The 19,220-nt window shown below is 36.7% G+C and overlaps 1 protein-coding gene across 11 annotated transcripts in view; it reads right to left on the reverse strand.

The window, feature by feature from the left end:
• Window positions 1-19,220, reverse strand: part of PATJ (PATJ crumbs cell polarity complex component) — a 435,722-nt gene that overhangs the window by 359,275 nt on the left and 57,227 nt on the right. For 7 of the 11 annotated variants that reach the window (XM_012519032.3, XM_012519030.3, XM_012519031.4 and 4 more), the window contains exons 8-12: window positions 16,422-16,640; window positions 12,013-12,112; window positions 9,577-9,668; window positions 7,054-7,195; window positions 2,012-2,158 (exon numbers count right to left, since the gene is read on the reverse strand). In XM_012519032.3, coding sequence (XP_012374486.2) covers window positions 2,012-2,158; window positions 7,054-7,195; window positions 9,577-9,668; window positions 12,013-12,112; window positions 16,422-16,640 — 700 coding nt within the window. The remainder of the gene's footprint in view (window positions 1-2,011; window positions 2,159-7,053; window positions 7,196-9,576; window positions 9,669-12,012; window positions 12,113-16,421; window positions 16,641-19,220) is intronic. The other 4 variants (XM_071217421.1, XM_071217419.1, XM_071217420.1 and 1 more) reach the window with 1 other exon arrangement.

Consider the following 19,220-nt stretch of genomic DNA (forward strand, 5'->3'; position numbering starts at 1 on the left):
AGCATCATAAAAACATGCTACTCAAATGATAGTTAATATATGTGTACAAAATAATATTTACATTTCACCTACAATTCTTCTGATGACATTTTGACCTTTCAGTTGTACAAAAGCAAGCATAGACAGCCATAAATTTTAAAACACAACACAAAAGTCAGAGTGTCAGAGGCAAGAAATTTACTTTCAGAAGCTCAATAAAACCTATGCTACACAAAACAATCAACAAAATGAACAATATTATGATCTGAAACAATTATTCCAATGGTGAAAAAGAGAGCTAACTTCATGGCTGCTAAAAGATTTTGGTCTTACTCCGAAACTGAAATTATACATACTCATGAAGAAAAAATGTAGTGAGGTTGATCCAAAAAGATGAAAAATATTTCTAAGAATATTTCTAACTTTATAACGTACTTGATTTTCCCTGACAGCAACTGTAAAATCTATCTGGGAATTCAGGTGACTTAAAATAACAATGATTAATTAAAATCCATTGGGTCAAAAATAACAAAGTAAATTTCTAAATCATAAGAAATTTTTTTAACCTTAAAGAGGGGTTAACATCTTCCCTCAGGTCACTCTTTCCTGAGACAAAACAATAGTGGTAAGTTAAATTATGTACCCCAGCAAAAACTCCTTCTTTATCTTAATCCCATCCTGTGAATGTGAACCCACTTTAAATAAGATCTATCGAAGATGTGATTTTTAGTTAAGGTGTGGCCAACTGAATCAGGAAGGGTCTTAATTCTATTCCTGGGAGTCTTATAGAAAAAAAAAGCCATGGGGAGAAGCCAGAAACTGAAAGGCCATGGAACTAGGAAATGAAAGGAGAAGACATCACCATGTGGCAGGAAATCCAAGGAACCCAAGGATGACCAGACCACCAAAATGCTACTGGCCGCAGGAGTAAGCAAGCCTTCTAGTCTCAAAAACTGTGAAACAATAAATTTCTGTTTTTTAAGCCAAAACCAGTTTGTGATATTTGTCATAGTAACGGGGACACTAAGACAACAATCAAAACCAAAAACTTTCCTCCCACAAAATTTCTCTGTAACATAGATGCTATTAACTATTTCAAGGAGTTTCATTCAAATGACAAGGCTCTCATGAGCACCTTTGTGCAGAAAATTGAGTGAGACTGTTACAAAATGTGCCTCCTAGAGAAGCAGATGTGGCTTAATCAACAAAGCTCCTGCCTACCATAAGAGGTCCTGGATTGGGTTCCCAGTGCCTCCTGAAGAAAAAGAACAAGACTGTGATCTGACACAACAGGCTGGTGTGGCAAGCTTATGCAACAAGATGATGTAACAAAAGACACAAGAAGGAAAACATGATGGTAGACACAATGTAAAACAGGGAGCCGAGGTGGCTCAAGCAATTAGGTGCCTCCCTCGCATATTGGAGGTTCCAGGTTCAGTTCCTGGTGCCTCCTAAACAGAAGACCGCCAGACACAGCAAATGCAAACAATGAGGGGGTGGGGAGAAATAAATTTTAAAAATAAATCTATTTTTAAAAATGTGCTTGCTGAATAGTCAATTAGAACAGCTGAGGTTTCAAAGTATGAAAGTAAAAGGACAAATTTGCAAATCAATTACAAATAAAATTAGAGAATAAATATATAGCAGACTATCTTGTGCAATGTATGAAAATACATATACCATTAATTTTTATGGTGAAAAGGAAGCATCAATATATGCTTATAGATAGCTATTTATCTATAGATATATCAATAATAATATAAGCTAAGTTATCTATCAATTAAAAGTGCTAAGAACAAGATGAAAAAAGTCATCTCATACTATGTGATCACATATTACGCATCCAAAATTAATATAATTAAACAAGAATAATTTGGTAAACCCTGCCATCAATGTTAAAGTATTGATATTAATAACCTATTTTACAGCTCCACAATGCCTCAAATCCCTCACATTACATTAACAACAAAGAGCTAAAATAGTTAACAAATGAGAAATTCTAATTATGCCAGAGTGAATGCTTTGTGCCTACCCAATTTTTCTAAGGTATGCATGTTGTCATTTTTTAGATTATCCATTCTTTCTTCAACTTCTTCATCTTCATCATCCAAATTAGTTTCTGTTTCCACTGCTCCACTTAGAAAGAGGGCTGGTGTTTTCGGTGGTTCTGCAGCAGTCCCTAAAATAAGGATTGCAAATTTGAATCAGTGGTAGCTTAAAACTATATTTAAATGAGCTTACTTCACTTTGTTTCACTATCTCATTACAAGCATCTCAAATAACTTAAATATATGATTCCTTTATCTAAAATGCCACATATGATAACCAATCAATTCCTTAAAAAATGAACTTGTTGGGAAGCTGATGTAGCTCAAGTGGTTGGGTACCTAATTCCTATGTACAACATCCCAGGTTCGATTTCTCATGCCTCCTAAAAACAAAGAAACAAATGCAAAAACCAACTCTCATTGTGGAGCGGATATAGCTCAGTGGTTGGGCACCTGCTTTGCATGCACGGGGTCCTGGGTTCAATGCCTGATACCTCCTAAAAAAATAAAAAATAAACTTTTAGGTAGTATTGAAAAAAATAACAATGAGAAGAGAAAAGCGAAGTCACTGGTAAGGAAGTAGTAGATGCCTTTCAATCTATACCAAGAAAAGAAAGAGAGCACTAAGGTCTTATATTTCTACTGCTATTATGGGCCAGAAGCCAGGACATGCAGAATCAGCCAGTCCAGTTGTCCTGGGCTCTCCTAGGTTCTGGCATGACATCATGAGTATAACAAACAAGTCTACACAGGTAACCTTAAGAACTGGATGGCAGTTCTAGATACATTGCCCTGGGGTACATATGGAGATTCTTTCCTTAAGTAATTGAAATAAGTCAAGTAACAGGAGTTATCCAACATTTTCAATCTCAAGTATGCAAGTCACTATTTCTTACATACAAGAAAGGTTGATCCAGAGTCATTTTTAAGTTATTTTTAAAATAATCCTCCTTCGATTATAAAGTATTCATATCAAATATATATAACATGAATCTAATTAAGACTTTAGATCAAGCTTCCAGCTCACAGTAAACATAGAGGATATAGAAACAAATTAAATGACCTAACAAGCAAAATAATTTAGGATGTGGGAATCTAATGAAAAACGAACTGATAAAGTCTATGCCATGGGGCAGAGGTAGAGGATGCGTCTACATTAAGAGACCAAAGAGACTTAACCAATGCAGTAAGTGCAATGCATGATTGGATCTTGTGGGGGTTTTTGGGAAAAAGAGAATGGGAGGGGTGCTACAAAAGATATTTTGGTTTGGGCAACTGGGGAGAGTTAAGCAAGGATTGAGTATTTCATATTAGGGAATTACTATTGATTTTCTTAGGTGTGTATGATTATATAAAAGAATATCCTTATTTGTAGAAGATACAAGCTGAAGTATGTAGGGAAGTGTCATGATGTTTACTACTCACTCTGAAATGGTTCAGGAAAAAAGATAATAGATGAAACAAAGATGGCAAAATGTTAACTTTAGAATCTAAACTGTAGGATTATGAATATTCTTTATATTCTTTTTCCATTCTGTGCTTGAAAATTTTTACAATAAAAAGTTGAAAAAGATAAATAATTAAAAGCTCCTATCATCATAAGATGAGATTTTAAATAATACAGAGGATTTTTTAGATCATTAATCTTCTGATAACCACTAAATGCACTACCAGTTGCTAATATAAATGTTCACTAGAAGTTGCTAGTGCAGCTGGGAAAAAAGCTACATACTAACAGAATTTATGGTACAAAGCTGTACATGACCTGATGGTATGCCAAACCAAGGCATACAAAAAGCAAGGATAAGATTTCAAACGGTAGACAGAGATATTATGAAAGATCTGGAAGTTGTGCAGCTTGTTTCAGTAAAACAGACTTTTTTTTTTTTAAGATGTATTTATTTTGTTTTATTTCCCCCCACCCCAGTTGTAAAACAGACTTTTAAATGCCGGCTACTGGGGATTGAATCACATCCCCCACGAAAGCCATGTTCAACTCCTAACCCCTGGTCCTTTGGGTATGAACCTAGCTGTAAATTTGGTCTTTGAAGATGCTATTACGAATTAAGGTGTAAACTCATTTGTGAATAGGATTTTCAAAGATCCTATTTAGATGAGGACAAACTGAATCACGGTAAGCCTTAGTCCATATGACAGAAGTCCTTATAAGCAAAGGAAATTGGGATGCAGTGAATTAGGAGAAGCCAAAGGTCAGTAGAAGCCACAGTCAGCAGAAATTGGAGGAGTAAATACAAGGTGAGGAAAAGTACCATGTGATGAGAGATTGCAGGAATGCTACAACGCTGGGAGAAAGCAAGCCCTGTCAACACCTTGATGTTTGTCTTTTAGCCTCCAAAACTTTAAAAGATTAAATTAATGTTCTTTAAGTCAACCCACTGTGTAGTATTTGTTATAGCAACTCTGACAAGGCATACAAAACTGTGTTAAGGGGGCAGGGAGCAAGGGGAATAGCAACTCCACATTAGAGTAGAGCAATCCACACACGAACGGAGGATTACACTGTAATGTGCTAGATGCTGCAGTAGATGCTCTTCAAAAGGCACTAGGAAAGCACATAGAAGGGATGACCAAACCATGGAGGAAAGGGTGCAGATTTAGATTCAGGTGTTGAGATCTTATACAGCTTTATAATATAGATACGCCCAATAAAAACTGCTACTTCACAGATGACAGACTTTATTTGGTAGAGTAAACTGAAGCCAAGGGCTCTATCAGAGATATTAAAGACCATTAAAATATTTATATAAACATTTTAAAGCCAATATGGCATTGCACAATTTGTACTATTTAGGTGATTTTAAATTCCATACATACAATACAGTTGACAGGGCATCATCTGTCTTTCAGCAGCAAAAATTCTACCATCATATAAAACTTTAAAAGTTTCCATTTGAATATAAATCAATATTAGTTGAAAGCAAAGGCTTCCAAGCTCATTATCTCTTCAGAGGCATATCCCTTGAGAAAACAAATACCTTTGTTCATCTTCTTACGAACAATTTCTAATGGATTATTTCTCACTATTTACGTAATTAGTCACCCATTTTCAATTGAATGTTTGTTCCCATGACTGTCAACATTTGTATTTTTTTTGTTTTTATTTTTTTGAGGTACCAGGGCTGGGGATTGAACCCAGTACCTCATATGAGGGAAGCTGGTGCTCAACTGCTGAGCCACATTGGCTTCCCTGAGTTGGTTTTTTTGTTTGTTTTGTTTTTCAGGGGGCACTGGGAACCGAACCCGGTACCTCCCATGTGGGGGGCAGACACTCAACTGCTTGAGCCACATTCACTTCCCAACTGTCTACCTTTGTTGATCTATGTATTTATACATTGATAACTTAAAAATCAACATGTATACAATGATATTTTTGTTCCCTAATGAAAATTTACTATTCTTATAACCAAAATTTTAAAACTTTAGAAATAAAAATGCTCTTGATAGAAATTCCAGCCACATCCATGTTTTGTTTTCTCTCACTATATTTCAAAAAGTAAATCACGAGTCAGATTAGAATACAACAAATCATTACAAGTAATATAAAACCTGAAGTTTGCAAAATGCCAAAGCATTAAACAGATTAGAATGCCTGGAACTCTTCAAACATGAGTAATAAATGAAATTTTGAAACTTCTGGGGGAAAATTATTTTTTTCTTCTTTATTTTCTTTTAAATGTTACATTAAAAAAATATGAGGTCCCCATATACTCCCCACCCCCTCCACACCACGTCCCCCCCATCAACAAACTCTTCCATCATTGTGGCATATCCACTGCACCCGGCGAATACATTCTAGAGAACCACTGCAGCACATGGACAGTGGTCCACATTGTAGTCTACACTCTCCCCCAGGCCACCCAGTGGGCCATGACAGGACACACAATGTCCAGCATCAATCCCTGCAGCACCACCAAGGACAACTCCAAATCCTGAAAACACCCCCACACCATATCTCTTCTTCCCTCTCCCAACCATCAGCAGCCACCATGGCCACCCTCTCCACATCACTACTACAATTTCTTCCCTTACTAATCATAATAGTTCCCCAGCAGAACACCACTAAATCCACTCTAATCCATACTCTATTCCTCCATCTTGTGGACCTGGGATGGCTATATCCAGTCCCCCTCTACATCAAGAGGGGGTTTAGATTCCACATGGATGATGGATGCAATTCTCCTCCTTGCAGCTATAGGCACTCTTGGCTACCTGGTGTGGTGGTTGACCCTCTTCACCTCCCTGTTAGCTGGCCAGGGTAAGTCCAACAAACCAGAGGGTAGCAACTGCAAGTTTGCTGAGGCCCCAGGGCCTGGCCATCACATGGACAGTTCAGAGATACAGGTCTCCTGAGTATACACCAACCCAAACACCAACCACAGGTCCAGTAAAAGTAACAGAAGAGGCATGTGTAGAAAGGTTATATCTGAGTCCAACTCCACCACACTCAGGAACACAAACTCCAAAGTAGGGTCAACAGACATGGCCCTGAACTCCAGAGCCATCTGCCTTGACCATTGAACCTATGGGTCACTGCAGCCCTCAGAAGAACCAGCACCTGGGTTTCCATCTACCTTGGCTGTCTCTGGTACCCTGCTGAGGCATGCATAAGCATCACCCCCTGATGACCTCCCTTCTCCTTTTTGGAGACTCTTAGCCATATAAACTCACTTGTCCTTTCCATTTCCCCCTTTTTATCCAAAGTCAAAAAGCAGTTCTTAATATCTGATATTACATGTAGCTGAGGGAAAACTATTTTAATCTCCATTTAAAGAAGCTCTCAGAATTTAGCGCATGTCAGGGTTTATGCCCTAACATTTGGACTGGTACATTATAATCAGGCAAAGGAAACGCCTCTTCAATGCACAAATGAGCTGATTTATTTCTCCATCACTGCATTACACAAGGTGGGCAATTTTTCTGAGTTAGGCTCTCAGAGCAATTCCATAACTGAGCTATTCTTGCAAACTTAGACTGCATGAAGAAGAGGGATAGTGGAAAGCATTACCTCGGTCTGAAGACCATTCAAGTGCAGGAGCAGATAAGGATGTCTTTCTTCGCACTAGGGTTAGGTGTACCACCTGACCTGCATTTCGCAATACTTCAACAACATCCTGGTTGGCAAAACCTTCAATATTCACACCATCAACCTAAAACATTAAGTGATACTTTAAGGAACAAAGGCTTCAAGTTAGCTGCTACTTTAAATTCTGGCAAGGCAGAATAAAATTAGACAATTCATTTTATTCCAGACACAATTTATATTAGACCTCAGAAAGTATTTTTGATTAAGGGTGCAAAACTAGTAGTACAAGTGCCCTAAACAAACAAACTGGTGGTAAAACATGCTGACAAACTTCCTGCCAAATCAGAAAGCAAATTCAAACTTGCATTTTAAGTCACACATTTTAACCAAAAGCCTGAAAGAGATAAAGGGTCTTACTCTCTAATGTTCGAGATTCAAAGTGCCATGATTGATGGTCAAATGTTAAACATAGCTCTCAAGATGTATTAATAGAACCTATTATCACCAAAATTGAATAGGTCATCTACTAATAATTCTCTCAATTACACCATTTTGTGTTATTTTTCTAGAAGAAATACACTGACCTCCCAGCATTAGGTACCCTCGTGTTCTGAAAAAAGTATGTCCAAGAAACGTATTCTACTAATCTAAGTCTAGCCCAATTCCACATTTCTTAAGTTCATCAGGACTGGCAGGTTCCTCTCTCAATCCTCAGGCTAATCAAACCATAAGGATTTTCTCTGAAGAGTGTACTGCTATTGCTGGTCTCCAGAGCCTGGAGACATTTCTGAAGGCCATTATTATAAAAGCCAAAGAGTCATGATAGGTGCTTCCTCAGATGGACATGAAAAACAAAGATTCACATCATAAGAGCAAAGATCTGTTCTGATGTAAATCACTACATTAAATATATAATTTAAAAAATCTCAAAAGAACTATAAAATTTAATTAATTTGACTAAATAGGGGAAAGACCAGTCTGACTTGACAAAAGGTTAATTACTATATTCTCAACCATATAAAATAGCTTTCAGTATTCTCAAAGTTACTGCTAGTCAAAAAATTTGGGGGAAGTGAATGTGGCACAAGTGACTGAGCTCTTACTGACCACATGTGAGGTCCACAGTTCAGTTCCCAGTGCCTCCTAAAGAAGAGAGTGAGCTGGTGTGGGCAGGTGCAGCAAGCTGACACAAGAGACACAAGAAGATAAACATAATGAGAGACCAAAAAAGTGGGGAGCAGAGGTTCCTGGTGCCTCTTAAAAAGGACAAGCAAGATAGCAAGCTGACACAACGGGCAGGTGCAGCAAGATGACACAAGAGACACAAGAAGAAAACACAATGAAAGACACAACAAAGCAGGTATAGCAGTTTGATATTACTGATGAATTCCAAAAAGAGATACTGAATGATACTTGTAAACTGGTCTTTTCCTCTGGGCATATTAGAGTGTACTGGATTCAGACATTTTACTTTTTTTACTTGATTAAATAATGATTAAGGCTTTGATTGGGTCACATCAGTAGAATGTTGAGTCCCCACGCCCCTTGGTGGTCAGGAACTCAGAGAGAAATTGCACTGCAGAGAAGAGAGGTTGGAGTTTTTAGCTGAAGCCCCAGGAAGTAAGCTCACAGAGGAGCTTGGCAGTGAGAAGAGAAAAGGCCCGGGAAAGAGAAATAAGCCATTTGCCTGATAGTCTACAGCTGGCCTTGGGGAGATAGCAGAGGCACTGAGCCCAGAGAGATGCAAGTCCTGGGAATAGATTAACCCAGGAAGCCTGAACCCTCACAGACGTCAACAGCCATCTTGCTCCAACTGTGGCAATAGACTTTGGTGAGGGAAGTAACTTATGCTTTATGGCCTGTTAACTGTGAGCTTCTACCCAAATAAATACCCTTTATAAAAGCCACCAGGTCTCTGGTATTTTGCATCAGCACCGCTTTGGCTGACTAATACAGCAGGGAACAGAGGTGGCTCAAGCAAATTAGGCACCTCCCTCCCACATCAGAGGTCCTTGGTTTGGTTCCCGGTGTCTCCTAAAGAAACAAGGAAGACAAACCGACACAGCAAGTGCAAACAAGGCGGTGGGGAGAAATAAATAAATAAAATAACTCTTTAAAAAAACCACAAAACTACTGTCATGAAGAAATAAAAAGAACTGGTAATGGCATATGAATTATAAATAATTTGGGAGAATTTTAAAAATACAAAGAGGTGCTTAAAAAACATTTTCTAGGAGAATGCGAGGACATATTTCAACTATATATGAATGTATATATGTATTTTTTCCTACCAATACAGTAAATGAATCCATTCTTCCCTGATAGTTAAAAAATTAAAAAGGAAAAAGGAAAATTTAGGACCATGAAATTTTACTGTACTAACAAATTTTTTAAACCTTATGAAAACAGAGTATCCCATTACCTTCTCATATATATTATAATAAAGATCAACCTTTTTTTTTTTTTTAACTTCATTCAATTCTGAAACAGAAGGCAGTTACTTACAGCAACTATTTTGTCATTCACTTGAATTTGGCCATTGTGGCATGCAGCACTGCCAGGTATTATACTTTTCACATAAATCCCTGATGGTTCCCCTGCAGGTACACAAACACATGGAAAAAAAGGAAGAAACCCCTAATTAGGCCTTGATTGCAAAATTCATATCAAGAGCTTAATTAGCTAAATGGGCTGACTGGAGGCTTTATAAATACTATTTTGAACACAAGCAGAGAAATTGATGGATGATTTAAAACTGTCAACAACACAAGTGACCAGAATTCAAAACGTCTTGACTGATGACTATTCTTCTGAAAAAATAATCAGTAATGGAGCCTTGATGAAATGTACTTTAATATAAGCTGGAATTCAGGAGAGCCCATGTCAAACCTGGCCCTCTTCTCTTGGTCTATCTCCATTCTCATTGCTGACTTGGCATAAACCTTCATCATTTTTCACCAGTACTGTGACAAGAGCCTCCCAACAGATCTTCCTGCCCATATTTAATTCACTGCTCATGCTATACTATTAGATTCCCCAAACACAGACAGAAGAACAGTACAAAGGGTCCTGAAAAAACTAGAATGAAGTCAGCAACATGAAATATAATATAAAATGAAGTATGCAAATAGAGACAAATGACAACATAAAAATTACAATTATATAAAAAGTATGCATGCCTATGGGACTAGAACTAGAAGGGAACCTGGAAAATGAATCTGGATGATTTTATATTTTTATTTTTAATTTCATAGGAATTTAAAATATTATCTTCAGAATCAAAATAAACATCAATGGATTCCTAGTGCCAACATAATAAAACGTAAATTTCATAGAATCACATTCAAGGTCCTCCATAATCTACCCCAAAGTTATTTTTTTCTTCATCTTCTACTACATCCCTCTATCAACACAGAAGTCCTGTTTGTTATATACTCTTACAATTCCACCAAAACACCAAGCATTTTCATGATTTTACCCCTTTTTCTCATTTCATTCTTCTTTCTCTCAACCTTATACTCTCTTATCAAAATCCTTCTCCTTTTCCCTGCCTAGCTCAAAGGAATTCTTTGTGAATTCTCCATTTCCTTCTGTCAAGTTTAATCTTTCTTCTGCTATACCAAAGCATTTTGCTTGCATCTCTGCTAAAACATATATTTATCCCTAAAAAAGTTGTTTATGTTTGTTTCCCTGAATACTTTCTTATATTTGTCTTTTTTATCTTCCTCTAGCAGAGTAGCCCCTTGCCACTCCAATGAATGGAGCAGAACAAAATTATTTTGAAAAACTACATTTCTGGATTTACTATCACTCTACCTCTCCCACAACCATCCCAAAAACTTCTTTAAAGAAGTGAAAAGAATCTCTTCTTTATTCAGTAATATAATATCAAATTTTCTCAATTATCTATCAGTATTTCACTTCTGTTTTACTTCTATTTCTACATTTTTAGGTTGATTGGTACACCCTGAAAACCTAACATAATAAAGATTAAGAGCCACAAGTTTAGGAACTAAGCCAGCTTTCCTCAGTTAAGTCTGCTTAGAAAAACTATTTGGGACTCATTTAAATTCTGAACCTACAGAAGGTGGCACTTAGAAATATCTAAAGGTTTGAAAATAGCTATTTCATTACGCTAAAATAGCACAAGGTGGTCTGACATGAATTTCATTCAGGACTTTGAATATATTAGCACTCTTAATTTTTCCACCTGCTGTAAGGATGCAAGATAATAATTTTAAAGAGAAATTAGATCTCTAATCTTGTTATTTAAAAAAACTAGAACATTTCATAGCTCTGGATTTTCATGTTCTTAGCAAATAGTCACAGGAAAAGATTCTTTTGTTTTTTTTTTACCTTAACAATTCTCCTATAATACTAGAGTTACTCTTACATTGAAAGTTACCAAAGCTTTACATACAGGAGTTAAGGCATCATTATTCAGAGATACTTGGGTCATGTATTTATTCTAACAATGTGTTTTCTTTATAAGAAAGAAAGATAATTCTAATTAAAATATTTAATTTTAGTGACTAAAATTTTCAGTGACTAAAAATTTTTCCATGATATAATAACACTTTCTGGTAGTCACAATATGAAATATATGCAGTAATGATTTTACTTTATCATGTATGAAATACAATATATAACAGTCACAATATTAAAATTTTTATTTTAGAAACAAGAGATACTTCAACTCATATGTTATACACTGAGTAGGACAAGTAAATTCTTTTACTAATGATTATCAAAGCCAACTAATAAAACTATTGAGATATAACTCTGATTCTCTAATCATAAAAAAGTATGTGGCTATTATAGTTTCATGGTTTTATTATTCCATATTTAAATTAAAATCTGCAGGTATTTAATTTTACTGTCTAGAAACCTTACCTTCCTTTACAATTATTTCCAAGTATAAAATAGAAGTGATTTATTTACCTGTATGAGGTGTTCCAACATAGCCAACAATTCTAATCCCAAGACTCTGTCCATCCTTTTTACTGAGTTCAACATCGTAAGTTTCAAAAGGAGAACTGTCCTAAAAGGAAAAATTAAAATTAATTATATGTAGTGTTTAGCTGCATAGTCAATTTATGCATGATTTGCCAAGTATTTTCTTTGCAACTGTTAGGAAGCAGAATTTTAAGAGAGTCCTCACAGTCTCTGTCCCCTGGTGCTACTCCATGATTATGTTATCTGGCAAAGAGAGCTTATCCAGGCACACCTAATCTAATCGCATAAGTCCTTTAAAAACTCAAGAGTTTTCTCCAGCTGGTGGCAGAAGTATATAAAAATATATAAAATATCTCAATTTGGAGTATACTCAAAATAATTCTTAGTAGAAAACCTGCTCTCAGGAAGAGATGAAAAAAGGTCAAATGACTTATCAACCAGTGCCACTGGCTGGTTTGAAAATGGAGGGTTCATGTGAGAAGAAATATTGGTAGCCTTTTAAAAAAATTTTAATAATTTTTTTTTTTTTTAATTTAAAAGATACTTCAAAGGAAGTGGATGTGGCTCAAGTCATAGGGCTTTCACCTACCATATGGGAGGACCTGGGTTCGACCCCTGGGGCCTCCTGGTGAAAATGAAGAAAAGGAAGTGTGCCTGAGTAGTGAGCCAGTGCCTGTGCAGCAAGCCGAGTGCCCATGTGAGTGCCCACATGGTGACCTGACTGCCCATGCATGTGCCCGCATGGCGAGCTGAGTGCCCACACAAGTGCCCGCACAGCAAGCCAAGTGCCTGTGCCGAGTGAGTCACACGGCAAGATGATGACGCAACAAAAGAGAGACGAAGGGGAGAGTCAAGGTGAAACAGCAGAAACCAGGAACTGAGATAGCACAGATGACAGGGAACCTCTCTTTACACCAGAGGTCCCCAGGATTGAATCCTGGTGAATTCTAGAGGACAATAAAAATGAGAAGACAAAAAGAAAATAGATACAGTAGATCACACAGCAAATGGACATAGACAGCAAAAACAGCAGGGTGGGGAAGGTAGGAAGGGGAAAAAATACTTAGATTACATAAATGTTACAAAGACTACATAGGGGGTTCCCATATGCCCCACTCCCCATACCTCCCACATTTTCCCACATTGGCAACATCTTTCATTAATGTGGTACATTCATTGCAATTGATAAACACATTTTGGAGCATTGCTACTAAACATGGATTATAGTTTACCTTATAGTTTACACTCTTTCCCACTCAATTCTGTAGGTGATGGCAGGATATATAACGGCCTGTATCTGTTGTTGTAATGTCCTTCAGGACGGTTCCCAAGTCCCAAAAATGCTCCCATATTACCCCTGTTTTTCCCTCTCCCTATATTGGTAGCTTTAAGGAGTTGAAAGAGGGCCCCAGCTGACAGCCAACAAGGAAGCAGAGACTTCCTACAGCAAGGAACTGTATTCTGCCAACAATCTGAATGAGCTTGGAAGTGAAGTGAATTTTTTCCCAGAGCACCCAGATAAGAGTCCAGCCCAGCAGACTTTGACCTTGTTAGACTCTGAGCAGCCCAACCAAGCCGACCCACACTTTTGACCTATAGAACTATGATATAATAAATGCATGTTGTTTTATTCCACTAAGTTTGTGATAATTTTTTTCACAACATAAAACTAGTACAGCAACTTAGAAAAAATTTCAGGATGAACTGGAATCTGAAAAAACTGCAAAGAAAAAATTTTGAAACAAAAGGTTAAGACTATTATAATATTTAACACACTGACCTAAAACTATTTTTATTACTTGTCTTCTAACTTAAAATATTCCTATAAAAGAATAGGTGTCTAAGAACAAAATGCCCTGCTTTCAATTCAAAACATTAACATCAGAATGCAAGTAAATGATTGAAAGGGATTTCTTAAAAAAAGAAAGGAAAGATACAGGTGACTAACTTTCCTTTACACCACCAGTGTTGTCCCAACTCTTAGGAAAAGAACGAGCATCCATTTCCTGTTAAAGAATAGTGGGGAGTGTACACATTTTAGCCTCACTTCCCTCAGTAAATCATTAAGATGACAGCAAAGGAATTTGTAAAGAATGTGGGGAGGGTGGTAAATCCATAAGAACAAAGAAATGAAGTATACATTTAGCCTTCATCCTTAAAATATTTCCTTTCTACTCCAAATTTAGGTACTGTAAAGACCGAGTGAAAGGTTAAAACATTAGCACTTTGATTGGAGAGGACAGGGAAAATATATAAACTTTATTAGAGGTATAAAACTAATAGAAAAATCCCAAAACAAAATCTGATAAAAAGAACCATTTCATTACTCCAAAAAGAAAAAGAAAAATGGTTCTTTTTTCTCAGTGAAATGGTTCTAAAATTTTTTATGGTACTGAATGCACAACATTGTAATTATACTAAAAGCCATTTTTTTTATTATTATTATTTTTATTTATTTAATTCCCCTCCCCTCCCCCAGTTGTCTGTTTTCTGTGTCTTTTTGCTGCGTCTTGTTTCTTTGTCCGCTTCTGTTGTCGTCAGCGGCACGGGAAGTGTGGGCGGCGCCATTCCTCAGCAGGCTGCTCCCTCCTTCGCGCTGGGCGGCTCTCCTTACAGGGCGCACTCCTTGCGCGTGGGGCTCCCCTACGCGGGGGACACCCCTGTGTGGCACAGCACTCCTTGCGCGCATCAGCACTGCGCATGGGCCAGCTCCACACGGGTCAAGGAGGCCCGGGGCTTGAACCGCGGACCTCCCATGTGGTAGACGGACGCCCTAACCACTGGGCCAAAGTCCGTTTCCCTATACTAAAAGCCATTGATTATACACTTTGGATAGATCATATGGTATATGAATATATCTCAGTAACACTGCTGAATTTTTTTTTAAGTATGATAAAAAGAATACTCATAAGAATTATAAGGGGGAACAGATGTAGCTCATGTGGTTGAGTGCCTACTTCCCATGTTTGAGGTCCTGGGTTCAATCTCTGGTACCTCCCATAAAAAAAAAAAGAATTATAAGAACATTAAATCATGACTCTTAAAGAATCAAACAATTGGAATAACAGAAAGAAATATTTTACTAACTCTGGTACTGATTTTTTAAAAATCCACATCATATGCCATCACTGGCAGCTACCTGACAATATATAATTGAGACTTGCTATATTATGACAGTATGTCTTTGATGTAAAAGAGAAAGAAATTTCAAATTTCCTAGAGGGCCTGATCAGTTTTTCAAACAAACTCTCCTTGAATCTGCTGAGAAATTCAGCAGATTAAAGTCAGAAAAGTCATTAATCTGTGCTGATGAAATGAGCTGGACTATAAAAATCTGAGGTCTACATAGGAGGAGACCTCTTTATAATTTTCACTACCCAAGACTTACATAGCTTCTACTTATCACACAGCTACATGGTCCCTAGAAAGTAAGAGGCTCCAGGGAACTAGAGCAAAGGAGGAAAAGAAAATGATTGTAACCATGATTTGAAGAAGGAAAAAAAGTGTCTAATATCTTAGACAAAATTTCCACTCACATGGTTCCAAGTAGGGAAAAGCAAACAACTCTCTAGAAGACACCAAGTGGTCACTCAGATTCTGATGGGCATTGCCTGCCATCCCCACCCACCATAACCGCTCCTCTTTTTTTTTTTCCTCTTACATCTCATCCCTCTTTTTCAAAACTTTTTTTTTTACTTTTGCCTTATTATTTCTTGATTCAGATCCTGTTAGATAGCTTGGAATAGACCAGAAAGATCTGAATTAAAATCTCAGCCTTGCAACTTTGCAAACTTACGTTTTTATTTTTTCAAATAACTTTGAAGTTATTTGGACTTCAGTACTCTCATCTATAAAATAGTTGATATGACCCATCTTGAAGGAATACCATGAGGATTTTAGATGACCCAGACAATTCTAAGTGCTTGATAACATTTAATAATAATGATTACTATTATATTAATATTTCATATCAATAAATTTTATTAACACATTGTATTGTCATATATTGTATAATAATTATTAACATCCATTTCTTTTTGCCAATCTGTTCCTATCAGTGATAAATCCCATACATTGAATAGTATTTACAGCGTCCCCTCCACCATTGTGATGCCTCCCCACCATTCTGATAAAACAGTCATGGCATTATTCTCAATCTGGCAGATGAGCAGCTGAGGCTTAGGGAGGTTACAAGATTTACCCCTGAGAAACAGCAAGAGAAAAAATCAAATACATCTAACGTCTCCAAAGAGCTCTCCTTCTGCCACAATTCACTGGTAAGTATTCAAACACTATTCACACTACTGTTGTGCTCTGAGATAAAGGGATTTCTAAATCACAGTGTATCCTACTCAGTATCTGATTTAAGATGAAAGAATGATTTGTATACTCACAGAACCAGAACTCTGGTTGGCCAGGGCCGGCAGGGCAACAGGTAAGGCTGCAGGGGTAGGTGGGGTTACTGAAATTTCACCAATGGGGTCTCTAGCAACGAGCATCCTGACAGAATTCCCACAGTTCCTCAGCACCTGGGCAACCTGCTCACTGGTCATTCCCTGCACATTTGTGCCACCGATCTTCAAGATGTGATCCCCTGTCTGGAGTCTCCCATCCTTTAATCCAAGAAAAAAAGAATTATTCTGAGAAATCAGTGATCTAACTTCGTAAGTTAGTAACAATTCATCAGACTTCCAGTTTTGGCAATACAGCTGACAAAGAAAAAAATTACATAAAACATACTGAATAAAATATCTTTTCAACAATGGCTGAATTGACAGCAGAGTAAAGGGATTCTCTATAAAACAACAACAAAAAAGACAGGAGGGCTCAAAACAAGAAGAGCAATCAGAATTCTAAAACAGGCATTCACTAAAGAACATACATGCATGCTTAATGGCCCAGAGAGCCAGGGTAATAACGACCATGGATGCAAGGAAGCGAATAAAAAGCCCTGGACCTCAAAGGGAAGATGATCAGGCTAAAAGCCTTAAGTATAAAGCTAGGAACTTCAAAGGCCAAAAGGCTCAATGGCCTCCTTGAGGATCAGCAAGATGCCAGTGTTGGTGGAACAAGAATGAACAGGAATGAACAAGGGAAAAGTAGTCAGAGAGATGAGATAGTGAACAGGGAGCCAAAGAGCATTTGCTCTGAGCTATGGAAAGGGAAGTCACTGGAGGGTTCTAAACAGAGGTGTGACTTCTGACTTTTTTTTTTTTTTCATTTTTAATCTCCTTTTAATATAATTATTTAAGGCAAGAATATTAACAATGGATTGTGGCATTGAAGAAGATATATGTACAAGTTTTTGTAAGACATCAATAGCAAAAGATTAGGAGGTAAGAAATAGAAATACACTGTTTTTAGTTTCTTATACTACAGGTAAGTTTCATATTTTTTGATGGCAGGCTATGTTAATTTATTTTATTTTAATTTTAATTTTATTTTTTTCGTGTTTTTTTTTAAATGTTACATTCAAAAAAATATAAGGTCCCCATATACCCCCCACCCCCCTCACCCCACTCCTCCCACATCAACAACCTCTTTCATCATTAACAAAACCACTCTAGTTTTTGTGCTGAAAACAGACTATAGAGGAGGAAACAATGGAAGCTGAGATAGCAGTTGGGAGACTACAGCCATAATCTAGAAAGAGATAACAATAGCTTAAACTAAATTAGCAATTGGGGGTTTTGAGAAGTGGGATTCTGGGTGCATTTTTAATGAACTGTCAACAGGATCTGCAGATAACATCTTCCAGGGGTATGGGGAGAAAAAGTAAACCAAAACTCCCACATTTTCAGCTTGGGCAGCTGCCAAGATAGCTGCCAGTAACTGAGATAACAAAGATTACAAAGGAACAGAGAGGTGGACAGTAGAAATCAGAAGTTCAGTTTTAGAGATGTTTAATGAGATACCTATTAGGTATACAGCTAGATAAAGGAATCTGGGAGTTCAGGGGAAAGGTCTAAACTATACATTTAAGTGGGAGTTATTAACATATAGGAGGTATTTAAAATTATGGTTCTTGATGGATACAGAGAAAGGAATGTATGCTCTATTTCTTAAACTGGGTGATACGTACATCAGTGTCTATTATTATTTCAAAAGTACAATACACATTGCATAAATTTTTTATATGTATATTTCATATGAAGAAAAGTTAAAAATATAATTTATTAAAATGTGTATCAGTTTAAAATGTTTATCCTTCCCTTTCCTCCATTTGTTAAATTTTTTAAACAGCTGATCCATTTGCATTTTTTTATTAAATTTATTTCATCAGAAATTTTGAACCCTCTTCACTTATCTTTAGCACAGTATTTTAAGGACATCATAGTGTCAATATAGCCAGTATAAATAAATAAAATAAATTGCACCTTCAGAACACCTTACAGATCAAAAATCATTTTTCATGTATCATCTAATTCAGAGGTCAAATATCAAATGAGAAAACAGATTCATAAAGGTTGACTGACTTGACTCACATAATAGTTTGTGACAGAACCGAAACTTAACCCATTAACCTCACTGAAGAACTGTTCTCATTATTTGCCTTATATTAATTATCTCCAGAGTAAAATTTCTGTAGCAAGTTAATTTCTTATAAACAAAGACTGCTAGTAGCCTAAATTTAGTATTTCCTATTCATCAAGAAACTGCCTGTAATTGTCAAAAACCTTAAATAAAATGAAGATGAAAAATAGATATTTTACAACGAAGAGAGGAGAACAATTAGCCTGAGAATAAGAAAAATGATCCATTGGGTCAGGACAGTTCTAAAGCTTCATATTCCTGGTTTCAAGTGGCACCATCTATTTTTATTTCTTGTAAGTTGCAGATAAAATTCTGAAAGAGGAAATTTTTAAAAAATGTTAAGACTAAAAAACCTATCACCCATCCTTCCTTTTCTCCAGTTCCCCAGGAATCTGGATGAATGAAGGGGTTGGATCAAAACAATAAGTAAAAGTTATGTGTTTTCTGTGAACTATACAGAAGGTGCTAAAGGAAATGAAATTAAAATGAAATCAGGGTAATGAAAATGCACTTCAATTTAGTAAACATTTGGAAAAACTTAGAGAAAGGAACCAGATTCAAGGAGGAAATTACCATTATCACAACTGGAAGATTTGCTGTATTTTTACTTTCAGTGGTCCTGATGAAAAAATAAGGGTAAAGCTGCCTCTGTGAATCAA

Source organism: Dasypus novemcinctus, chromosome 9, assembly GCF_030445035.2.
Source record: "Dasypus novemcinctus isolate mDasNov1 chromosome 9, mDasNov1.1.hap2, whole genome shotgun sequence".
NCBI classification, from domain to species: Eukaryota; Metazoa; Chordata; class Mammalia; order Cingulata; family Dasypodidae; genus Dasypus; species Dasypus novemcinctus.